Here is a 21,063-nt window from a genome sequence, read left to right as displayed (position 1 = left end):
TGCTAACATGATCCCCTCCTACTTCAATGTTGCTCTTACTACAAAGGTTATCATTTGCATTTATGTCCCTGGTAGGCTGAGCTATAATATGCTGGCTTTGCAGCAGAATGAAAAGGATGAGTTGGTGTAGCCTTATAAGGAGGCTTATAAAAATTATCCTCCATAAATGATGATGTTGCATCCCACTCACATTTCATTGGCTAAAGCCCTCTATGGGGCAGGGAGTTTAATCTTCCAGTAGGGTTGAGTCTGGGAGGGAAAGACACCAATATTATGACAATGCTGCAGTCTATTACATCTGCCTTTGGAAGCTCCATCTTAGACCTCAAACTGGTGTGCCCAGAGTGATTCCCTTGGCCCTGGGTTAGCTCATGAGATCACGGACAGTAGGAATTCCAGGAAGCAGGAACCCAAGAGTGCCATTTTCAACTTGTGCTGCCAACAGGGGCTTGCAGGAGTAGTGATCAATTAATCTGCTATGTTGATAGTTGACATTTGTGCTATCCTGCCCACCCCGTCCCCAACCCCCCCAGGCCTTGGCCAAATAGGTAAGTAAGTTCTGATATTTAAGGAATGGACAGCAGAACACAAAAGTCCTCCATGCTGTCTTAAAAATCTCACTTTGGGGCTGGGTGCAGTGGCTCACGCCTATAATCCCAGCACTTTGGGAGGCCGAGGTGGGTGGATCACTTAAGGTTAGGAGTTTGAGACCAGGCTGGCCCATATGGTGAAACCCCATCTCTACTAAAAATACAGAAAATTAGCTGGGTGTGGTGACGCGCACCTGTAATCCCAAGCTACTTGGGAGGCTGAGGCAGGAGAACTGCTTGAACCAGGCGGTGGAGGTTGCAGTGAACTGAGATTGTGCCACTGCACTCCAGCCTGGGCAACAGAGCAAGACTCTATATCTCAACAGCAACAACAATAAAATCTCACTTTGGATAACTTCTTCACCACTCCCATGGCCTCCACCATCACTGAAGCAAAAGGACTGTAAAATTCTCCATCCAGGGGTCCAGGAAATCTACTCTTTGGTATTCTTAATTATATTCAGACATCTGCTGGATGTCACTGTGTTCTAATTCCCCTATTCCAAACCCATTCCTTCAACATTCCCCATCTGGGATGACCACTCCAACAGCCACCCTGTTTACAAACTTGGGACTTAACCTATACATCTGCTTTACTTCCTTCTCCATCTCTATCCATACCCCAATCAAATTAATCATCTTGTCCAGTCAGGCTTCTGGATATCCTATCCCATCCCTCCCCCTCCCCCTACTCCACTGTGACTGGGACTCTTTTAATCTCTAGCAGGGACTACTTCAATGGTATCCTGGCCAGTAACTTCTCTTTGCTTGCTTCACTTCATCCTATTCACAACATCCAAGATCTTTCTAAAAGTTCTGTAGCTGAAAATCCCTTCAAAGCTCTCCCTTGTGAAGAGGGTAATAATATTCAAGCTTCTTCATGTGACCTGTGAGGCTCTTGCTTGACTCCTGTCCCTCCTCTCCCAGCATTCCTGCCAGTGTTTCCATGTGTTGTCTGGAATCCTCTTAGTGATTCTGCGTTTCTGACAAATACCTAGCTCAGACAAGCCCTCCAGGAAGAATAATTTCCCACAGTATGAACTGCAGCATTCTTTGTTAGCACTATATTGAACTTAGAGGTTTTCCTGCCCAAAGCATGAGTCTTTGAGCAAGGAGCATATGTGACTCATGACAGCATTACCAGTGTCTAGCAAGAGTGAGCCTTTTTTTTTTTTTTTTTTTTTTTAAATAGAGCTTTGCTCTTGTTGCCCAGGCTGGAGTGCAATGGCGGAATCTCGGCTCACTGCAACCTCCGTCTCCCGGGTTCAAGCGATTCTCCTGCCTCAGCCTCCCAAGTAGCTGGGACCACAGGCGTGCGCCACCAGGCCCGGCTAATTTTTTGTATTTTAGTAGAGACGAGGTTTCACCACGTTGGCCAGGCTGGTCTCGAACTCCTGACCTCAGGTGATCCACCTCGGTATCCCAAAGTGTTGGGATTATAGGCATGAGCCACCGCACCTGGCCTGAGTGTTTCTTGATGGGAAGAAGAAATAATGTAAAAATGTCTTTCTCACATATTAATGTATAGATTCAACACTATTTCAAAATTCCAACCAAGATCACAAGATGATTTGGAGGGAAATGATACAAAACATTTCTAGAGATTATAGAGAGCAGTACTAATGGATTTTTTACAAGAAACTAGAGTCCTGCCAGATAATAAAAACATATAAAACAAAAAGTAAAAACTTAACCCTAAATGAAACAATTCTGGACAGATTACTCAGACCCTAAAATAATTTATCATACAGTCAAAAAGGCATCCATCATAAAGCCCCGAAAAAGGAATGAGTTATGTAATCAATGGTATTGATACAGCTTAACATCTAGAAAAGAACTTAGATCCACGTGATGCTGTAAACCAAAGTAAATTCTAGATGGAGTAAATATTTTAAAAATTAAAGTTTTTAAAAAACGAATTACAAAGGCCTGAATGGGAAATGAAAAGCCTCAAAAGGCACAAAAATACATGATTGTATAAAGTTTCTGTATGTATAAAGAAATGACAAAAAATATAGAGCCCATATAAATGTCCTCATCATAAACGGACCCAAGTCATGAACAATTCACAAAAACAGTATAACTAAAAATGGCGAGGGGTATTTAACTTCACTCCTTTTAAAAAGTTAGCAATTAACTATTACAGCTAATGTATTAGACAAAATTTGACATATATTATTGATAATATGATCATGCAGTTAGCATCATTCATACAATGCCTGGTAAAGTTCAAAAGAGCTAATGATTAGAGTTCTTACATGTGCCAGGACCTGTTCTCAGTACATTAGAGATACACAACTGAGGTAGATGCTATATTTCACTTTACAGGGGAGGTAATAGGCCAGGAGAGGGGAAATAGCCAGAACACAGCTAGGAATAGGGAGCCCCAGGATGCTAACAGGCGAGGCAAGCAAGTCCCCAGTAAACTAGTAATTGAACATTTTTCGTTCTATTTTAATTCGCTACAACATCACTTGGAAAATTAATATGGCAAAGATTCGCTAACTCCACTTCTAGTGATTTAACCTAAAGGCATGTGTATTGTGGGAAAGATAAAACAGCTATAAGGAAATAAAAGCAAAAGCCTGAGGCTTAGGGATGTTAGGCTCCTCGTTATCAGTGATGAAAAGTGCTTAAGGCTGCAGTGGGTGAGCCATTCAAAGCTTTGTTTCAAATGATCATGAAGGCCACCGCTCCCGGAAAACCTTTGCGCTACAAAAGAACAGGACAAAAACGAGAAAGAGAAAAAACCAACACAAACTGTAAAAGAAATTAACACTTTCAATTTTAGTATTTTCAACTATACACATTTTTAAAGGCTCGAAAGAACATTCAAATACGTTTTCACCTCTTTCCCCCCAAAAAAACCTTAACTTTTTTTTCGAGACAGGGTCTCGCTCTGTCGCCCAGGACGGAGTGCAGTGGTGCGATCTCGGATCACTGCAACCTTCACTTCTCGGGTTCAAGCGATTCTCCTGCCTCAGCATCCCGAGGAGCTGGGATTACAGGCACCTTACAGGCCTCCCAGAGTGCTTGGGACTGCAGGTGAGAGCCACCGCGCCCGGCCTCCTTCACTTTCATTTGAACTCTCTTTACCAGGAACTGTGTTAAGTGCCCTACCTTTCTTCTTTATCAAAACGACCCTATGGTGCACTGTTATCCTATTTTACCGACGAGAAAACTTCGGCCAGCGCAGCAGCTAGTGCTCAGTCCCGAAGCCTCGCGCTCTCAGTCAGAGAGCAACCCGCGGGCCGTCTCCTAGGAAACCGGGCTCGCCACACCCCTTGGTCGGACCCCACTTCCGCTCCTGCGCGCTGAGGCTCCGGCGGACCTCTGGTGGACATGGCTGCTTCCCGCTTACCCCCAGCGACACTAACGTTAAAGCAGGTACCGGCGGTTCTCTGCCTTCCAAAGCAGCTTACCTGGGTCTGAGCTGGATTCTCCATCTGTCCCTATCCCCAACGGGGCGGGTTCCGGGGTCCTGATGCGGCGTGCGCGCCCTCTGAGATTGGCCCGATGCCTGCGGGGCGGTGCTTCGCTCCGCGGGGCCTGACGGGAGGCACTGGCTGCTTCCTTGGTTTGGTGCGATCGCGTGAGACAGCGTCAGGCGCTTGATTTCCCTGAGTCCCGGTGCCTCAGCTGCCCAGTGCCCACGGTGAAAGTCTATTGCACTGAGCTGTGGCAAACAGCAAATGAGATTACCAAAGATTTGAACAACTGTTAATTTAGAAAAAGTGCTGTCGTTGTAATAACAACTTCTAGGAGACCGGCAGCCCTTTTCAGCCCGGTAGGCAGCTCCTGATTTTTTAATGGTTCTTAGGTTTGACAGAGCAGTAAGCAAAAAGATCAGATGAACCTCGTGATGCTTTCTTTAAAACATCTTTTTGAGACAGGGCCTCACTCTCGCCCAGGCTGAGTGCAGTAGCGCAATGAAGGCTTACCTCAGCTTAGACCTCCTGGGCTCAAGTGATCCTCCCATCTTGGCCTCCCAAAGTGCTGGGATTACAGGCCTGAGCCACTGCATCTGGCCAAAAAAAGAAAAAAAAAAAGTTTTTCTTTGCCTTTTTCAAAATTGACCAACGAGAAGTACTCTGGTTACAGCTTGGTTTGCTGAAGTAGAACTTTCCAGGCTGGCGATTGTGCAGTAGTAATTGCTATTTACTCCTCCCTTTTACAGTTCGTAAGAAGGCAACAAGTTCTTCTCCTCTACAGAAGGATTTTGCAAACAATTCGGCAAGTTCCAAATGATTCTGATCGCAAATACCTGAAAGATTGGGCAAGAGAAGAATTCAAAAGAAACAAAAGTGCCACCGAAGAGGTGAGAACAAAATCATGGTGAGGACAGATCCTAACCCTTTTTATTGATCAGTGAATTTTTTTTTTTAAGTTTAGCAGACATCTTGGAATATAGTGCCACTGAGCTGGTATATCTTGATCATTGCTTGTAATGTTACCGATTTTAAATTATTATTTTAAAATTTAATATTTTAAAATAAGTGTAGATAAAAGAGTATCTACACTCTTCAGCATCATCACTTGACTTTTATGTTGTACATTTTATATGTATGTATGTGGAACTCTTTTGGCTTTTCTAAAAGGCAGCAGTTCCAATACGTAGTATTGGTTCTTGATTTTAACAGATAAAATGGTATAGCTATACCTTGTTTAACCAGGTAAAACTATAACCAGATTTCACTTTATTCTACAGGATACAATCCGGATGATGATTACTCAAGGCAATATGCAGCTCAAGGAGTTAGAAAAAACACTTGCTTTAGCAAAATCTTAACTATAGCATTATTCTGAAGGATTTTCAAAGTCTCCATGTGTTTTGTTGCATTTAGGATTAACAATGGACAACACAAAGCCCAGTCTTACTATTTATATGTACAGTATTTGGTGATAGAGAGCAAAGGAAAAACACATCAGAACAGTTGCCTTAACACTGAAAAATATACCCTGCATTTTGAAAATGTTTATGGATGTCTCAGCAGTTTTTAAAAGAAGAAAAAAACCACTAACAAATGGCCAGTAGATGCTGGACACAATCATTAGGGAAGTGTAAATCAAAACTACTATGAGGTCGGGTGTAGTGGCTCATGCTTGTAATCCCAGTACTTTAGGAGGCTGAGGTAGGTGGATCACTTGAGGTCAGGAGTTCAAGACCAGCCTGGCCAACATGGTGAAACCTCATCTCTACTAAAAATACAAAAATTAGCTTGGTGTGGTGGTGCATGCCTGTAGTCCCAGCTACTTGGGAGGCTGAGGCAGGAGAATCACTTGAACCCAGGAAGTGGAGGTTGCAGTGAGCTGAGGTTGTGCCACTGCACTTCAGCCTGGGTGACAGAGTGAGACAGTCTCTAAAAAAAAAAAAAAAACAAAACCCTGAGATTCACATTCACTAGAATGGCTGTAATTAAAAAGAGAAATAATAATAAGTCTTGGTGAAGATGTACAGAAATTACAGAACCCTCATACATTGCTGGTGGGAATGTAAAATGGTGTAGCCACTTCAGAAAACAGACGGTCAGTTCCTCAAAAGATGAAACAGCTGCTGTATGAGTTAGCACTTCTACCCCATGCCCATAGCCATTATTTGGCACTAAAAAGAAACGAAGGACTTATATATACTAAACATGGATAAACCTTGAAAACGTTAAGTGAAGGAAGCCAGTCACAAAAGATCACATGATGATTCCATTCATACAAAATGTCCAGAATAGGCAGAAAGATTAGTGGTTGCCTAGGCTGGCTGTAGATGGAATGGAGTAACTGCTAATGGGTGTAGGGTTCCTTTTCAGGGTGATGAAAATATCCTACAGTTAGCTTGTGGTGTAGGCTGCACAACTCTTGAATATATTCAAATCCACTGAACTGTACATTTTAAATGTAAGGTATGAATTGTATCTCAATAAAGCTGTTATTAAAAAACTCTTGAGGTGTAGGACTGAAAGTATACTGACACCAGGAGATACCCTGGAACTTTCTCGAAAAATCCTGCATTATCCCTGAGGGTTGTTCAGGTACGTTCTTCAGATGTGTCATAGTTTGATAGAGAACTCATCAAAAAGATCACCACTGGGAATCTAGATCTTTGTTGAAAAGGGAAGAGAAAGAGAAGCTTAATGAGCACATTGAAGCACTTACCGGAAAGAAGAGGGAAGACTTCTGGATGAAACCTCTGTGAGTACCTTAACATTCACGTGGAAGTAGTAAAAATAAGATTCTGGGTGCAGTTCTCCTCCAATGACAGGAAAAAAAAACAAAGAGAATTTGAAGAATACGTCAGAGACAAATACATTACAACCAAAGTTGACTTCAAGGCACTTTTGAAGGAGATCAAATTTATAACAAAATAATTTAGTGAAAGTGAAAGCTTGTGGAAGATGTTGGAATCATCCATCCTGAAAATTGAAGTCTTCTGTTTATCAACAGAACAGCTAAGAAGCTAATCTAAGAATGACCAGCACCTGAAAGATGTAGACAACATTTTGCAGAATGATAAATGGTATCCAGTACTGGACTGTGTCTGAGAGGCATCAACTGAATGTGGATGTTGATGACCTGGACTGTCAGGGTCCACCTCTACCTCCCAGAGTCAGAGCCCACAAGACAAAATAATTCTGAATACTGTTCCATGGGGGTAATCTACTAATTCAAAATGCCTGCCTGTGCCAATTTTCAGGTTTTTATGTAGATAAGTATTAGTTAACCTGTTGCAAAATGATCTGACAAACAGAAGCATTTGTGACGTTTCTGAACAGAGAACACTTTGGAAATATTTTTTGTGTGACATGATTGATAGATACATGCTATCTCTAGTAAATCTAAAATCTTGAAACTCAAAATCATCCTTTTATGGGTGTAGAAGTCAGTGATTTAATGATGCTCTTCCTAACAGTGGTGTGCATGGAAAGGTTTTCATTAAAGAGCGTATGTGGTTTGCATTTGCAAGATTCAACTAGCACAGACTCCAAGAAAACCTAAGTTTTTTTGTTTTTTAAAGCAGGTAAGGCCAGGCACTGTGGCTTACACAAGTAATCCACACACTTTGGGAGGCCGAGGTGGGTGGATCACTTGAGGTCAGGATTTCGAGACTAGCTAGGCCACTAGCTAGCCTAACCTGGTGGCACGTGCCTGTAATTCCAGCTACTCAGGAGGGCTGCCTCATCTTGAACCCGGGAGGCAGAGGCTGCAGTGAGCCGAGATCACACCACTGCACTACAGCCTGGGCGACAGAGTGAGACTCGTCTCAAAAAAAATTAAATAAAAAAGTGCCATCAAGTTAGAAGTTTTAAATTCATGGTACAAGCATTGCCATAGATGCGCCTGCAAGAAACACACAGATGACTTTTTTTTGAGACAGGGTCTCTGTTGCACAAGCTGGAGTGTGGTGGCGCGAACATGGCTTACTGCAACCTTGAGCTCCTGGGCTCAAGAGATCCACCTGCTTCAGACTTTCATTTAGCTGGGACCACAGGCATGTGCCACCATGACCGGCTAATTTTTTTTACTTTTCAGAGAGAGGAGGGGGAATCTCACTTTGTTGCCAGGCTAGTCTCAAACTCCTGGGCTCAAGCAATCCACCTGCCTCGGTGGCCAGAGTGCTAGGATTACAGGTGTGAGTTTTTTTTTTTTTTTAAAGAGACAATCTTACCTCATTCTGTCACCCAGAATGGAATGACTTTCTAAAATTGCAGAAAGCAGAACATATTCCTTGCTGTTGATAATATTATAGTTGTATCAAAGGGAAAGAGTATTTCTCCTTAAATAAAATTACAAATAAGAAATGTATGTTTTACTCTTACTCATAAAAGGTATTGTAGAATACAAAAGGTTTTTCGAACTGGTTCTGTCTTTGATTGGCTTTTATAATCCACACTTCAAAGAAGAAATGCATTTAACTTTTAATAACTTAGTCAAAAAGTATAATGTTGCCTTGCATAACCTTTAACTATTGCAGATGATGTTTTGTCCTTCCCCTTTGTCCAGTATTTTCCAAATGGTCAACAGTTTAAACACTTAAGCTTGCACTGAGAAACCTTGCCACATTTCAGCAGTTTTGTTTTGCTTTTGGTGGAGAGCACCTGATCTCGACTTTACAGCCAATGTATTTACTCTAAATTACACTTTTATAGATGCAAGGTAAAGTGTAGCTGGGTGAAGGCACTCAGGAGCCATAAAATGTGGTCAACCACAATAAATTAAAATGTAAGCAAACAAAGTATTCACACTTGCATTTTTTTTTAATAAGGAATTTAAGATCCATAGTATCTTTAATGCTTGGAAGAGACACAAATTCAAGGTGATAAAAATATTAATTAGAAGACACATAACATGCCTCAAGTATATCAACACTTGACTCCACAAACAAGGCATAACCATGAAAAAAACACTCCCTTTATTTTGGGCTCCCAAAATCAAAAGTTAGAACTAATTTATTTAATCACAGATATTTAGTATACTCAATAATGCACTAACAATTTCTTTAAAAAAACACTAATACTGTACAATATTTCTGTGTTTTAGTTTTTCCCACAGCTGTTGAAAATTTCAGCCTTGATTTGAAACATGACCTGCATGACAGGCTATAAGTTGTCAATAGTTCTTTTTCTTTGGAAAAGTACAGTTGTGGCATTTACTCATTTTAGCAGATAGCTAAAAGGGAAAAATAAGGAAAAATATACACTGGACCTGCAGTTAAGTTTTTGACAATGCCAAGGATCAAAAACAGATGAAACAACATTTGCTGAAGATGAAAAGGTATTGCATTGGTCTTAATAGATGTTGCCATCTCTGGGTAAGGATGCTGACTGAGCCTGTTCTGTGTCTTCATCACCTCTATTTGTTTTTTCTTCTACGACAGACCTCCAAGAGACAAGATCCATGTAGTAAGCCACACTAGGTCCTTTTGACCCTTCTCATTCTTCTGTAGTCTCTTCCCTGCGACTTTTGACAAAAATACTCAGTTCACAATATTAGCTGCCTGCTTCTGATGGGTAGGAGGTAATCAAAATACTCCCACCAAAGCACTCTATGGTCTAGACTTGATACTTAAAATTTAGTTTTCAGCATTCCTCAACAAGGATACCTTGAGGTAATAGGAGATATTTTGGTAAGTGAAAATAATTCCTGCTTGGAACACAGCCTACTGAACTCAGGATTTAATTTCTTGAGTATTAGGCAGTTCTCAATAAATTGATATATACTGAGGAATGATTCTAAAGAGGTTAGTGATATCCTGTTTGAGAATAGATTTAGAAAACTGAAGGTACTCTCCAGCTCTACAATTCTGTATTAGGAACAACAGGGAAATGAGAAAGTGCCTCTATATTGCAATCTAATGAGTCTCTGGGGGAAGACTGTCTACCTGCGTAGTAGTTGAGAACAAGACAAGCTCCCAAACACATGAAAATCAACTTGAAATAACATCAAATTCAGCCTGGGCAATATCACGAGACCTTATATCTACAAAAAATTAGCCAGGACTGGTGGCACACACCTGTAGTCCCAGCTACTTGCAAGGTTGAGGCAGGAGGATCACGAGCCTGAGAGGCCAAGGCTGCAGTGAGGTGTGATCATGCCACTGCACTCCAGTCTGGATGACAGAGCAAGACCCTGTCTCAACAAAATAAAAAACATCAAATTCATTCCATATTCAGGTAACAGTGACATATATCTACTGAATTATTTATTTTTCTTTTAGGAATGTCTGTATCTATGGATTGTCACTATAAAAAAAAGAAAAAACCCTAAAACTGAGCTTGACAAAGGGAATAAAAGCATACTTTGTTTTTCTTGGTGTCCCCATGTTAATAAATCATTTCTTCTCTTTGGCTCAATAAGCAGCATTTTATTACAATTACGTTCAATAGTCACTAGGTTCCTGTGTCTATAGAAATAGAACTGAAGTTTCTGTGCATACATGGGATATTGAGGAGATGAATATAAATCCCATATTCCAAAGGACAAGAAGCTTGTCCAAAGTTTCAACATATCCATGCTACTTTTACAACTTTGTTCTGTGTTTATATTTCATTATGGAACAAAGTAAAGTCTTCTGGCCTCCATGAAGTTGGGGAACAGTGGGGCCTAAGTTGAGTTATCGAATATTTTGCCTTCACCGCAAAGCAGTAGAAAGCTTTTGAGGTTCTTTAATGACAGAATTCAAAATGAAATACTTTCAAAAAATAGCCTTATTCATTATAAAATGTAGAGCAAAAATCTCAAATTCAGAAAGGTATTCTGATATAATTGGGTTTGATTAGGAATAGGTTATAAATTTTCAGGTAATTGTTACATGAATTTTTTTCCATTAATCTGCTTTAAAATCACTATATAACTGATTTTTTGACTGAAAATACAGAAAATAACAATTTGAATCTTTCTCATTTGATCTCATTGTTTCCAGAGCTGTTAGCCAATTATTCATTATTTAAATAAACTGACTTTTCAATAAATTTTATCATAAGATATATCGGATCTTGTGACATCATGAAAATATTTCTCCTCAAAAATCTGATAACTTTTCATGTGATTAAAATGTCAACAGTTGGAGAATTACGAATTTGAGAAAGAGGGTTTATTTAGCACACCTCAGAGTTACAGCTCTTACAGAAAGACACTTGTCTAGGCACAGCAGGTGTGTTCAAATTTATATGAATGACTACTTGAGTTCAGACGGGATTACGTTTTTCTTGCTTTTGACTTATATTATTTCACACATCTTGAATTTTAGAGTCTAGGCTTACACATCGTCCAGTTTCTTGGCATGGCTTGCTTAATCTGAGCTTTCAAACTTCAGATTAACCTGGACTGAGGCTAAGAGTTTATAATGAAACCCAAAACTAAGCAAGCTTCCCCTGGTTTCAGTTTAATTGTTGAAGTCTTCATAACTTCCTGGGCATAGGAAACATGTATCTGGCACATTGCAGAATTAGTGATTTTTTTAAAAAGGCAAATCTGCAATATATACAATAGTTGACTCCTTGGGCATAGCTATTATGCAGTTGCAAAACTGGAAATCTTCAAGAATCCTTTCATGTTTCCTCTTTATTGGTGCTAATTTTCCTTCTGCACCCTAGTCCTTAGTTTGGCAAGTTCCTCTTCTAAACTTTTAATGTGTTCCTTCAATGTAGCCTTATCTTGCTGGGCTTTCTGATTGGCTTGGCTTCGTGCTTCTTCAATCTTCCTTTCATACCACTTTTCCATCTGGGTAGAAACAGCCTCAAAAAAATACTGGGTAAGCTCCAGAGCTTGGGAAGTGTCCCGAATGTGAGGGCCAGTCTGCTCACTGCCTGCGGCTGGTGGCGGCTGCCCACAGGTGCTGCTGGCTGCGGGTTGCTGGGCACGATGCCTTGTTGGCCCACTCTTCCCAGACTTCTTAGTTTGAGTGCCTCTGTTGACACAGGGCCCAGCCTGCTGATCAGATCTGGCTGCCTCATTCATGGGTAGCAAGGCTGTCTGGACCTTGACGTTTCTCAGTCGGGAGCCTGTACAGTCAGAAGACGACAGCTCCTGCTGGAGTCTCTGGGTAGCAGTGGAGTTGAGGGCCTTTTCTTTGGGCCTAACCACTGGAGGGGAGCTGTCGGAAGCTGCTGCTGGACCTGCAGTCACCATTAATTGATCCACACCTGGTTTCAGAAGGAAAACAAACGTGAGAGCAAATCCACATTCACACAGTCATATGGCTGCGGGTCAGTATTTTAGAGTCTTAAGGATCCTGTATATCACCAGCCTTCTCCATCAGCACCCACCATGTGTAACGTCTCCTCTGAGCCTTTTCTCACCTTTCTGTTCCTCCCTTCCACTTTGTCTCCTCTGATGATCACTTTGGCTTGTCAGAGCTTTCATGGATTCTGTGTTAGCGCCACACTGGTATCATTTAAGCAAAAAAAGTTGCTGGCTTTTCCTTCAGCCTGCCTCAATCTACCTGAGAAGGCTCTGGTCCTGTTTCCTGATGCCTAAGGATGATGCCGCTCACCAAGTATCTCAAAGCAGATTTGGACATTTATCTATGAGAATATGTATTCCCATTCTCTAATGTCTGGGCCTATTCCCTACCAGTGTACTAACTGCTTGACCCAAGCTCCAATTTGGAAAGGAGGCCCCATTTTCCACACCCAGAGCTCCACGACAAGCCCTAAGAGTAGTCCTAGCATGAAACATTTTCCCGGGATGTTTCCCCATGTTGACACAAAGATGAAACCACAGTTCCAGAGATGGCCTGTGGTAACACAAAGCACTTATATCAAAATCCCCCACTGAGGCCTAGTTACCCAGGCTCTGAATGTCCTCAAAATTGTCATTATTGAGTATAATCACTGTGGCTAATGTAAAGATGGTTTGCTTGCAGCATTTCCTATCTAGCACTGGGGGCAAGTTCTATGTAAGAACTGCTGTTTAATGAGGATTTGCATAGTTGGACAAAAGTAAAAGGCAGATCAAAGAGAAGGAAGAGGTAAAAGGCACAAAAGGCAAGGGAGGAAGAGCCCTGCTGAGGAGACCGATGGATCTTCATCACCTCTCATCTTTGGGGTCCACTCTGATACTATCAACACTGTACTCAAAGCAATGTTATCACCAGTCAACAATTCTTTAATTCCTTTATTCAAATAAGTTTGAGCACATAAATGAGTGCTTTATTATTATATAGCAACTGAGTATACGGTTACGAGCAAAATATAGTCCTTGCCCCTACAGAGTGCACTTTACCATCCAGTGTTTCCCACAGCCCTAGCATACGTACTGCCTTTCAGTGCAGGAGAGTACAAGAGCTGCTGGTCGTGTTCCTTTTGGACAAAAGGGCTCTCTGTGTGTGGGTTACCTGTAGAGGACTCGCAAGTAGATGGTGTGGATTTAGCTCTGCAGGCCCTAGAATCTCCAGAAAGCTTCTGCTCCAGATTCTGAATCTTTAACATGCACCAGGTTTTTAATTCATCCACCAAGGATATCTTAAAAAAAAAAAAACCCCACAAATAAGTACACAAAAGAATCAAGTGAATTTGATACATGGTTTATGAATTAAAGCATCGAGGATGGACTTTTCAATTATAACAGTTGAGGATACCATCTAACAAACCCAAAAGTTATGGCTTGCCCACTGCTATGGTTTGGATATTTGACCCCTCCAAATCTCATGTTGAAATTTGATCCCCAATGTTGGAGGTGGGGCCTCATGGGAGGTGTTTGTGTCAAGGGGGTGAATGCCTCATGACTGGCTTGGTACCATCCTCACGGTTAGTAAGTTCTTGCTCTATTAGTTTTTTTTTTTTTTTTTTTGAGATGGAAGTCTCGCTCTGTCGCCCAGGCTGGAGTGCAGTGGCACGATCTCGGCTCACTGCAAGCTCTGCCTCCTGGGTTCACGCCATTCTCCTGCCTCAGCCTCCCGAGTAGCTGGGACTACAGGTGTCCACCACCACACCTGGCTAAGTTTTTTGTATCCTTAGTAGAGGTGGGGTTTCACCATGTTAGCAAGGATGGTCTCGATCTCCTGACCTCGTGATCCGCCCACCTAGGCCTCCCAAAGTGCTGGGATTACAGGCGTGAGCCACTGCGCCCATCCGCTCTATTAGTTTTTGAAGGAGTTGGTTGCTTAAAACAGCCTGGCACCTCCCTCCTGTCTCTCTTGCCTCTTGTCTCGCTAGGTGATCTGTGCATACCAGCTCCCCTTTACCTTCTACCATGAGTGGAATTTCCTGAGGCCCTCACCAGATGCAGATGTTGGCAGCATGCTTCTTGTACAGCCTGCAGAACCATAAGCCAAAGAACTCTCTTCTTTACAAATTACCCAGCCTCAGGTATTCCTTTATAGCAACACAGACAGACTAAGCCACCCTCCTATAGGCCACAGCAGGCACCCAAGCAGAGAGCTATCTACAATCTTCATTAAGTGACTAGAGCCACCTTAAACTCAACCCCCAAAACCACCCAAATCTTCCAAACCAAGTACTTCTGGTTGCTCAGAAAGCCTGAGTTCTCACACACTCACTGTACTCATTCCATGTCTCTTATCTTGGTGAGACAGTAAACTCCCTGAGGGTAGAAACTATGTCTTGTTCTAAAACTATAATGGCCTAACAATGCACAATACATGGAATGAGTTCAGGACAGAAATGGCATCTTCCCCAGCATGTTCGGTCTTCATCTGTTGCCAGCATATTCAGCCACGGACATAAACAGAACTACAGGTTCTTTTCTATTAACCTCATTTCAGTATCATAAAAATGATACACTATATAATGCAAAAGCTCGGAGTCTCAGCCTCCGAGTTTTCAGTGGCAGGCCTGCCTGAGCTCAGTGGGCCTGTGTGGTAAATCATAAGTTAAGGACTAGCAGATGCTGGTTCCTACCTGTCGTTTCTCCCCCTCATGCTTCTCTGTGTCTGAGTGCTGTTGCAGGCGGTTCAGGCACTCCGTCCTCTCTGCAGAAAGTCGCTCAACCATCAGCTTGTCCAAAACACGCATCTAGGAGTCAAGTGGAGCAGAGTGTAAGACTGAGATGATCTCAGGGTGAGCCCTGGCTTCTCAGCTCCTGCAGAGGGGCTTGGGGAACCAAGTAGGAGCCCCTGCATGCAAACTTCAACCCCTTATCTGATTCCATTTGCATGTAGGACTCATGGAACTTTTTCAGAATTCTTGAGCGTGTTTCTATGAGGCCAACGTTTCTTTTTTAAAAAAATCTCATTTGTTAAAGTTTAAGAGGTATAAGGACTATGGATATACAGGCCAGGCGTGGTGGGCCATACTCCCACCACCTGAGGTCAGGAGTTTGAAACCAGCCTGGCCAACATGGCGAAACCCCATCTCTACTAAAAATACAAAAATTAGCTGGGTGTGGTGGCACATGCCTGTAGTCCCAGCTACTTGGGAGGCTGAGGCAGGAGAATCATTTGAACCTGGAAGGCAGAGGTTGCAGTGAGCCAAAAAAAAAAAGAGAGAGAGAGACTCTGAATATCCAGTAAATACACAACCTGAGCCCATGCAGGCCTTGTAGGCCTTAAAACATTATTTCCCAGACTACTGTAAGAAAAAACTACATCTCAAAGTATGGAGATTTTTCTCTTCCCCAACCCCACTTTAAAAAATGTTAGTGGTTGCCTACAAGGCAGTAAAATGAGCTTTTATCCGGCTCTTGCAGTGAGCAAATATTTTTGGTGCTTCATTGGAAGTAGCTAAAGTATGTAAGAAGAGTGTAGAAGGAACTTAAAGGATTGCTTCAGAGAACAAGCAGTTGTCGCTTTTTAATCACATGCCCTTCTGGAGTACCCTTCATCTTGGCATTTCCTGTGGGACCCCCACACCTAGGAGGGCCAAACTTTCACTGCTTTGACAAGGACCAAAGAATGAAAGGAACTATTGTTAGGAAGAGCCAATCCGCGAAGGCTCACTGGTGAGCTCCCCTCCTGTCAGGGACACACGTGGCATTCCACACCCAGATGTTCAAAACATTAAGAAAAAAGAAACATCAGTTCTGGAGACGTGGTGAACACCTTCTGTTTTTCTCTTCAGTCCATGTTTTCCTGTGACCTGTGCTCCTCCTGTTTTCTAGGATTGGCCTACTCTCCCCACTCCCTTAACCTCTTCCTCCAGGTGGCTGTTTTCAAGAGCAGCCATAGGTATACATTGCTTTGTTCACACGTCACACTAACTGGCTCAGGTATAAGCATCTGACTCAAGGGTGCCACGGTCCTTTCTTGGTGATTTGGAAGGAGGACTAAGATTCTACACCCCAATCTGTCACTCCCTTGAACTGAAGTGAGGCCCTTGAGGTATCCCAACATTCATCTCTCATTCCTCTTTCAGCTTAGGCTAGGCGAAGTGGGGTTTTTATATACAAAACAGTCTTCACTAATCTATTATTGACCTAAGAAAATATTTTTAAAATGGCCTTTCTATAAAATACAAATAGCAAATAAGCCTTAAAAATGTTTAATCTTACCAGTAAACAGGGAAATAAAACTTAAACAGTAAAATGTCCTTAGTCAATTTGGCAAAAACTTTTTAAAAAAAAGGGCAGGGCAGGTGGATCACACCTAAAATCCCAGCACCTTGGGAGGCCAAGGCAGGCGAGGCGCTTGAGCCCAGGAGTTTGACACCAGCCTAGCCAACGTGGTGAAACTCCGTCTCTACCAAAAAAATACAAAACTTAGGTGGGCATGGTGGCGTCCGCCTTAGTCCCAGCTACTCAGCAGACTGAGGTGGGAGAATCGCTTGAACCCAGGAGGCAGAGGCTGTAGTGAGCTGAGATTGCCACACTGCACTCTAGGTGACAGAGTCAGACCCCATCTAAAAAAAAAAAAAAAAAAAAAAGTTGTAACAAATACTATTTTACGAAAACCGAGAAAATCTGAATATGGGCTGGATAACATTTTCTCAGGTGTGAAAGCAATATTGTTATGAAGTTGAAAGTGTTATTCTTATTCTAAACATTCTGAAATATTTAGAGATGCCCTGTCAGGACAGTCTGCAACTAAATCTGAAATAGTTCAAGAGTTAAAAAAACATGTGTGTCAGAGAGACAAGGTAAATGCAGCAACATATTAACTGGCTGACTACAGGGATTATGTACAAGCATTCACTCCATTATTCTGTGAACTTTTCTGTATGTTTGAAAACTTTTAAAATAAAAAGTTGGGAAAAGAAAAAATACATAATTATTCTAATTTTGTACGCAATGGGAAAGGAGTGTAGCAAAAATTGACATATAAAAAGATTGACATATAAAAAAACTCAGAAGAGATAAACTCCAATTTTTTTTTTCCTAGACAGAGTCTTGCTCTGTCACCCAGGCTGGAGTGCACTGGCATGATCTCTGCTCACTACAACCTCCACCTCCCAGGTTCAAGCAATTCTTATGCCTCAGCCTCCCGAGTAGCTGGGATTATAGGTGTGCGCCACCACACCAGGCTAATTTTTGTATTTTTAGTGAGGCGGGGTTTCACCATGTTGGCCAGGCTGGTCTCGAACTCCTGACCTCAAGTGATCTGCCTGCCTTGGCTTCCCAAAGTGCTGGGATTACAGGTGTGAGCCACCATTCCCAGCCTAAACCCAAATATTAACAGTGCTTTTCAGCACAGTGGGCTTATAGGTGATTTATTTTCCTAATTTTTGTATTTCTAAAAATGCTCTGTAATGGGGATATCTTATTTTTATAATAAGCAATTTAAACATGTTCTTTAAAAAGCTGAAATAAATGTACTTTAACAAAATCACATAAGCAGAAGCAGGCCTCTTCCCTGACAGCCCATTGGACACTCCCAGGGTGGAAGGGTGTGCTAAAGTCAAAGTTGGTTCCTGAGTTCATGTTCTGCCAGAACACCTTGCAATTAGGAAGCTGGGCCTTATGACATACTTGGTGCTGGGTCTTATTCTCCATCTGCCCCAGCTTTGTATTCATTTTGTCCTGAACCGATCCCAGCTCTGCTTTTATCTCCTCCACAGTAGCCTCCAACTGATTCTCCAGCTTGTTGATTAGAGGTTCACATCGACAACCATTTATTGGTGCCTAAGAGAAAAACAAAAAAGGAATCAATCCCTCGTTCATTCCTTCATCAGGTATGTTTTGAGCACCCACCACGTGCCAGGCAGTATACCAGGGGATAGAGATGATGGAAGAGATAGGCTCATCCTTGTCATAACTTTGGAACATCTTATAGGCCAAGTTTTGGGTGTAGCAGACACTAAAATTCAGAGGGTAAGATATGGTCCCTCTCCTCAAGGTGCTTTTATATACCCTGGGGCCTCAAGATACCTAGTCACCTGAGGATGGTGCAGCAAGCTCTGCAGCTACACACCCTGTCTGCCTTGGCCTTAGCAGCAGGAGTGGATCTGCACCGTGCAGGTGAGGAGGCCATCTGGCTTACCTTCAAAGCTTGTGCTCAACTAAGTCAATGCCTAAAGTGCCTAACAGCCCCCAGGAATGCCGTTAAACAAAAACCCTTGCTGAAGGCCTATGTTCCCTTCTCCTGACATTGCTTAGCAGGTACCTGCATCACTTTCCCATCCTTGCCCCGGTACAATGTGTAGAGCTGATACGCCCTGAACTCATGGGGTGGGGGTGGGGATGAACACCGATGCCTGTTCCTCTTTTTAGGGTGATTATGAGCATGCAGGTTCTTCTGGTGTCCAGGCTGTTGGTCGGCTGGTGGGGTGGGGTCAGAAAATGCTGACACCTGTAAGAGAGGAAGAGACAACACCCCTGAACGCTTTGACCTCTGCAAGACTGACACCAGTCGGTGGCGTCCATGTCACCCCATTTGGGCAAAGAGCCCCACTTTGTTTCACCTCATGGTGTCCTACTCCAAGCCACACATGTCAAAAGAAATATATCAGCACATTCACCTTATGTCTGATGTTAGCCAGATTTAATTTCTGTGCTCTGGCTCCAAACCAGCCAGCCAAGTGAGTGGCTTTTTAGCTGATGGGCATGACGCTCTGCCAGGACCCTCGCCACCCTGCCTCCCAGCCACCCCTCTGGGCTGCTTTCTGTGTCTCCTGACCTTGGGCCTTGACTTTCTCCTCCTGTCATCCTTTGCTCTGGGTTCTGGGGAGGCTGACAGGAACTCTTCTCTGGCTTCTTCTTTTCTGGCCACAGCCTGTTCACTGCTGGGTGTGTCTCCTGCTGAGACACTGCCCTACAGAAGGAAACAGCCCAGAGACCCATTGCGTTTGCTTCCTTGGCCTTTTTCACTAATATGGTCAAATTTTCTTTGCAAGATTCCATATAGTAAGGGACCCACAAGAACCTTTGCAAATAACATAAATTTTAGACATAGGAAACACTGCTTGGTGGTCTTAACTAACATAGAATGTTTTCCTGGTTGGTTGAACATTTGGCTTTTATTGTATTTATTAGGACCTAAGCTAAATATATTCCTGGGTCCAATTCGATGTTGTAGAACACCAGGAACCTACCCGACACAAAACACCTCAGCATTAGAGATTTTTGGTCGTTTAGATTTCAACAAAACATAACTCACTCATTCTTTGACCTCGGATGCAGCCCACCTCCCGCACCCCCCCCCCCCCCGCCCCCCAACGCCCCCCACTCCCCCACCCCAACCCACAACATTCATGGCAAAGAGTAAGAATCCTTTGAAATGAAAAAATATCATATTTCTGGTCCTTGTGAGAACGTTCACAACTGAATATGTACAATTCACATCTAGGAAGTTAATCAGAGTTGCAATGCCTTAACCCTGGAAATTGATGAGAGGATTCTGAAATAGCAGATAGAAGAGCAAGTACTTGGTGATAACATTTTCTGTGCCAAAAGCTGTCTCTATATCCCAGACTTCTCCCTCCTGAGTGAACTCAAAGGCATGGTTTATTCCAGGGCTACACGGCACAAGAGCACCTAGCTGAGGTGGAGGTGTGGGGCAAGAGGAGCTGAAATCAGCTCGGGCTCTGCTCACCATGCGTGCCCTGTGCACAGTGGGTCTGCCCAGGGGGCATCTTTTTCTAATTCATATAAGGGAGCCATAGAGGCTAGCATAGCCTTGCTCCCCTCCCTCAATGGAAGTGGCCTGTGCCAGTGGCTCTCAAATTTTAGTTCCCATGAGAATCCCCTGGAGGGCTTGTTCCAACACAGATTGCTGGGCCCCACCCGAGTTTCTGATCCTGTGGGTTTGAGGTGAGGCCCAAGAATTATCATTTCTAGTAAGGTCCCAGGTGACACACTGGACACCACATTTTGAGAGCCACTGCCCTACACAATCTGGGCATGGTGTTAGAGAGGCAGTGCTACCCGCAGGACATGGGCAAAGGCCACAGATACCTGGGCTGGTAAGTGTGCCCCCCACGTGTACTGGACGGGTAATGGGCAGCGCACACGGAGGCACATGGCCTGAAACCTTGGGGAATGGAGGATGTGAAACCAAAGAGAAAAAGACTGGCAACAGTTTGAAGAGCTCCAGCAAGGAGGAGAGGCAGAGAGGGCCGGGCAGCCACCAGGTGAACCTGGCCGAAGCAGGGAGATAGTTTCCCACCCTCTGAGCATGGGTGGATGTGGGGACGGCGGGAGGACTGCCCCCCACCTTGCTTTGGGCCACCTCATCTCTTGGCACAGACTGGGCTCTCCTCTCTTCCTTGAGCCTCTCTCTCTTTTTCCTCAGGCTTCGCCCACGACTGAAGCGCAAGACCTGAAGGAGGCAAACGGCATTGTTACAACCACTGGTGTGCGCAGCATCTGTGTGAGAGAATTCTCCTTGGACCTGGGGCTCTGACCTAATGGAATTTACAGCTTAGAGGGTGAGAGCAGGTGTTCACATCAAGCAAGCACCTCTGGACCACCTACCATCCTCCTAGGTCTTGTCCTGGGCACCACGGGGACTCGGAGACAGGTAGGATATTATCCCTGACCTCAAGAAGCTTAAAGTCTATGATGATAATAACTACAGACACTGATGCTGGGCCGGGACTGCCAACTACACGCACAGAGACTGTGCTCCAGGGAGTGCCATTCACATAAACTA

General features: G+C 43.2%; 2 protein-coding genes and 1 long non-coding RNA gene across 21 annotated transcripts in view; 1 reads left to right on the top strand and 2 right to left on the bottom strand.

Moving 5' to 3' along the window:
- The window catches only part of LOC134810212 (uncharacterized), a 68,417-nt gene extending 63,645 nt beyond the window's left edge, over window positions 1-4,772 (bottom strand). Inside the window, exon 1 of the long non-coding RNA XR_010157741.1 lies at window positions 4,013-4,772. This is a non-coding gene — a long non-coding RNA (uncharacterized LOC134810212). The remainder of the gene's footprint in view (window positions 1-4,012) is intronic.
- On the top strand, window positions 3,865-5,973 carry LYRM2 (LYR motif containing 2). The gene is made up of 3 exons (XM_009451635.5): window positions 3,865-3,977; window positions 4,768-4,908; window positions 5,299-5,973. Exons 1-3 carry the CDS (start codon window positions 3,933-3,935, stop codon window positions 5,377-5,379), a joined length of 267 nt encoding a protein of 88 aa, XP_009449910.2. The 5' UTR covers window positions 3,865-3,932; the 3' UTR covers window positions 5,380-5,973.
- Window positions 5,974-8,817: 2,844 nt separating this feature from the next.
- The window catches only part of ANKRD6 (ankyrin repeat domain 6), a 66,326-nt gene continuing 54,080 nt past the window's right edge, over window positions 8,818-21,063 (bottom strand). For 14 of the 19 annotated variants that reach the window (XM_016955999.4, XM_063812551.1, XM_063812552.1 and 11 more), the window contains 7 exons: window positions 20,626-20,730; window positions 19,090-19,224; window positions 18,577-18,762; window positions 17,943-18,095; window positions 14,942-15,055; window positions 13,417-13,543; window positions 8,818-12,223 (listed from right to left, as the gene is read on the bottom strand). In XM_016955999.4, coding sequence (XP_016811488.2) covers window positions 11,652-12,223; window positions 13,417-13,543; window positions 14,942-15,055; window positions 17,943-18,095; window positions 18,577-18,762; window positions 19,090-19,224; window positions 20,626-20,730 — 1,392 coding nt within the window. In that variant the 3' untranslated portion in view covers window positions 8,818-11,651. The remainder of the gene's footprint in view (window positions 12,224-13,416; window positions 13,544-14,941; window positions 15,056-17,942; window positions 18,096-18,576; window positions 18,763-19,089; window positions 19,225-20,625; window positions 20,731-21,063) is intronic. The other 5 variants (XM_063812555.1, XM_063812559.1, XM_009451650.5 and 2 more) reach the window with 1 other exon arrangement.

This window comes from Pan troglodytes, chromosome 5 (genome assembly GCF_028858775.2).
Source record: "Pan troglodytes isolate AG18354 chromosome 5, NHGRI_mPanTro3-v2.0_pri, whole genome shotgun sequence".
Taxonomy (NCBI): Eukaryota; Metazoa; Chordata; class Mammalia; order Primates; family Hominidae; genus Pan; species Pan troglodytes.
This window is presented reverse-complemented; position numbering and strand designations above follow the sequence as displayed.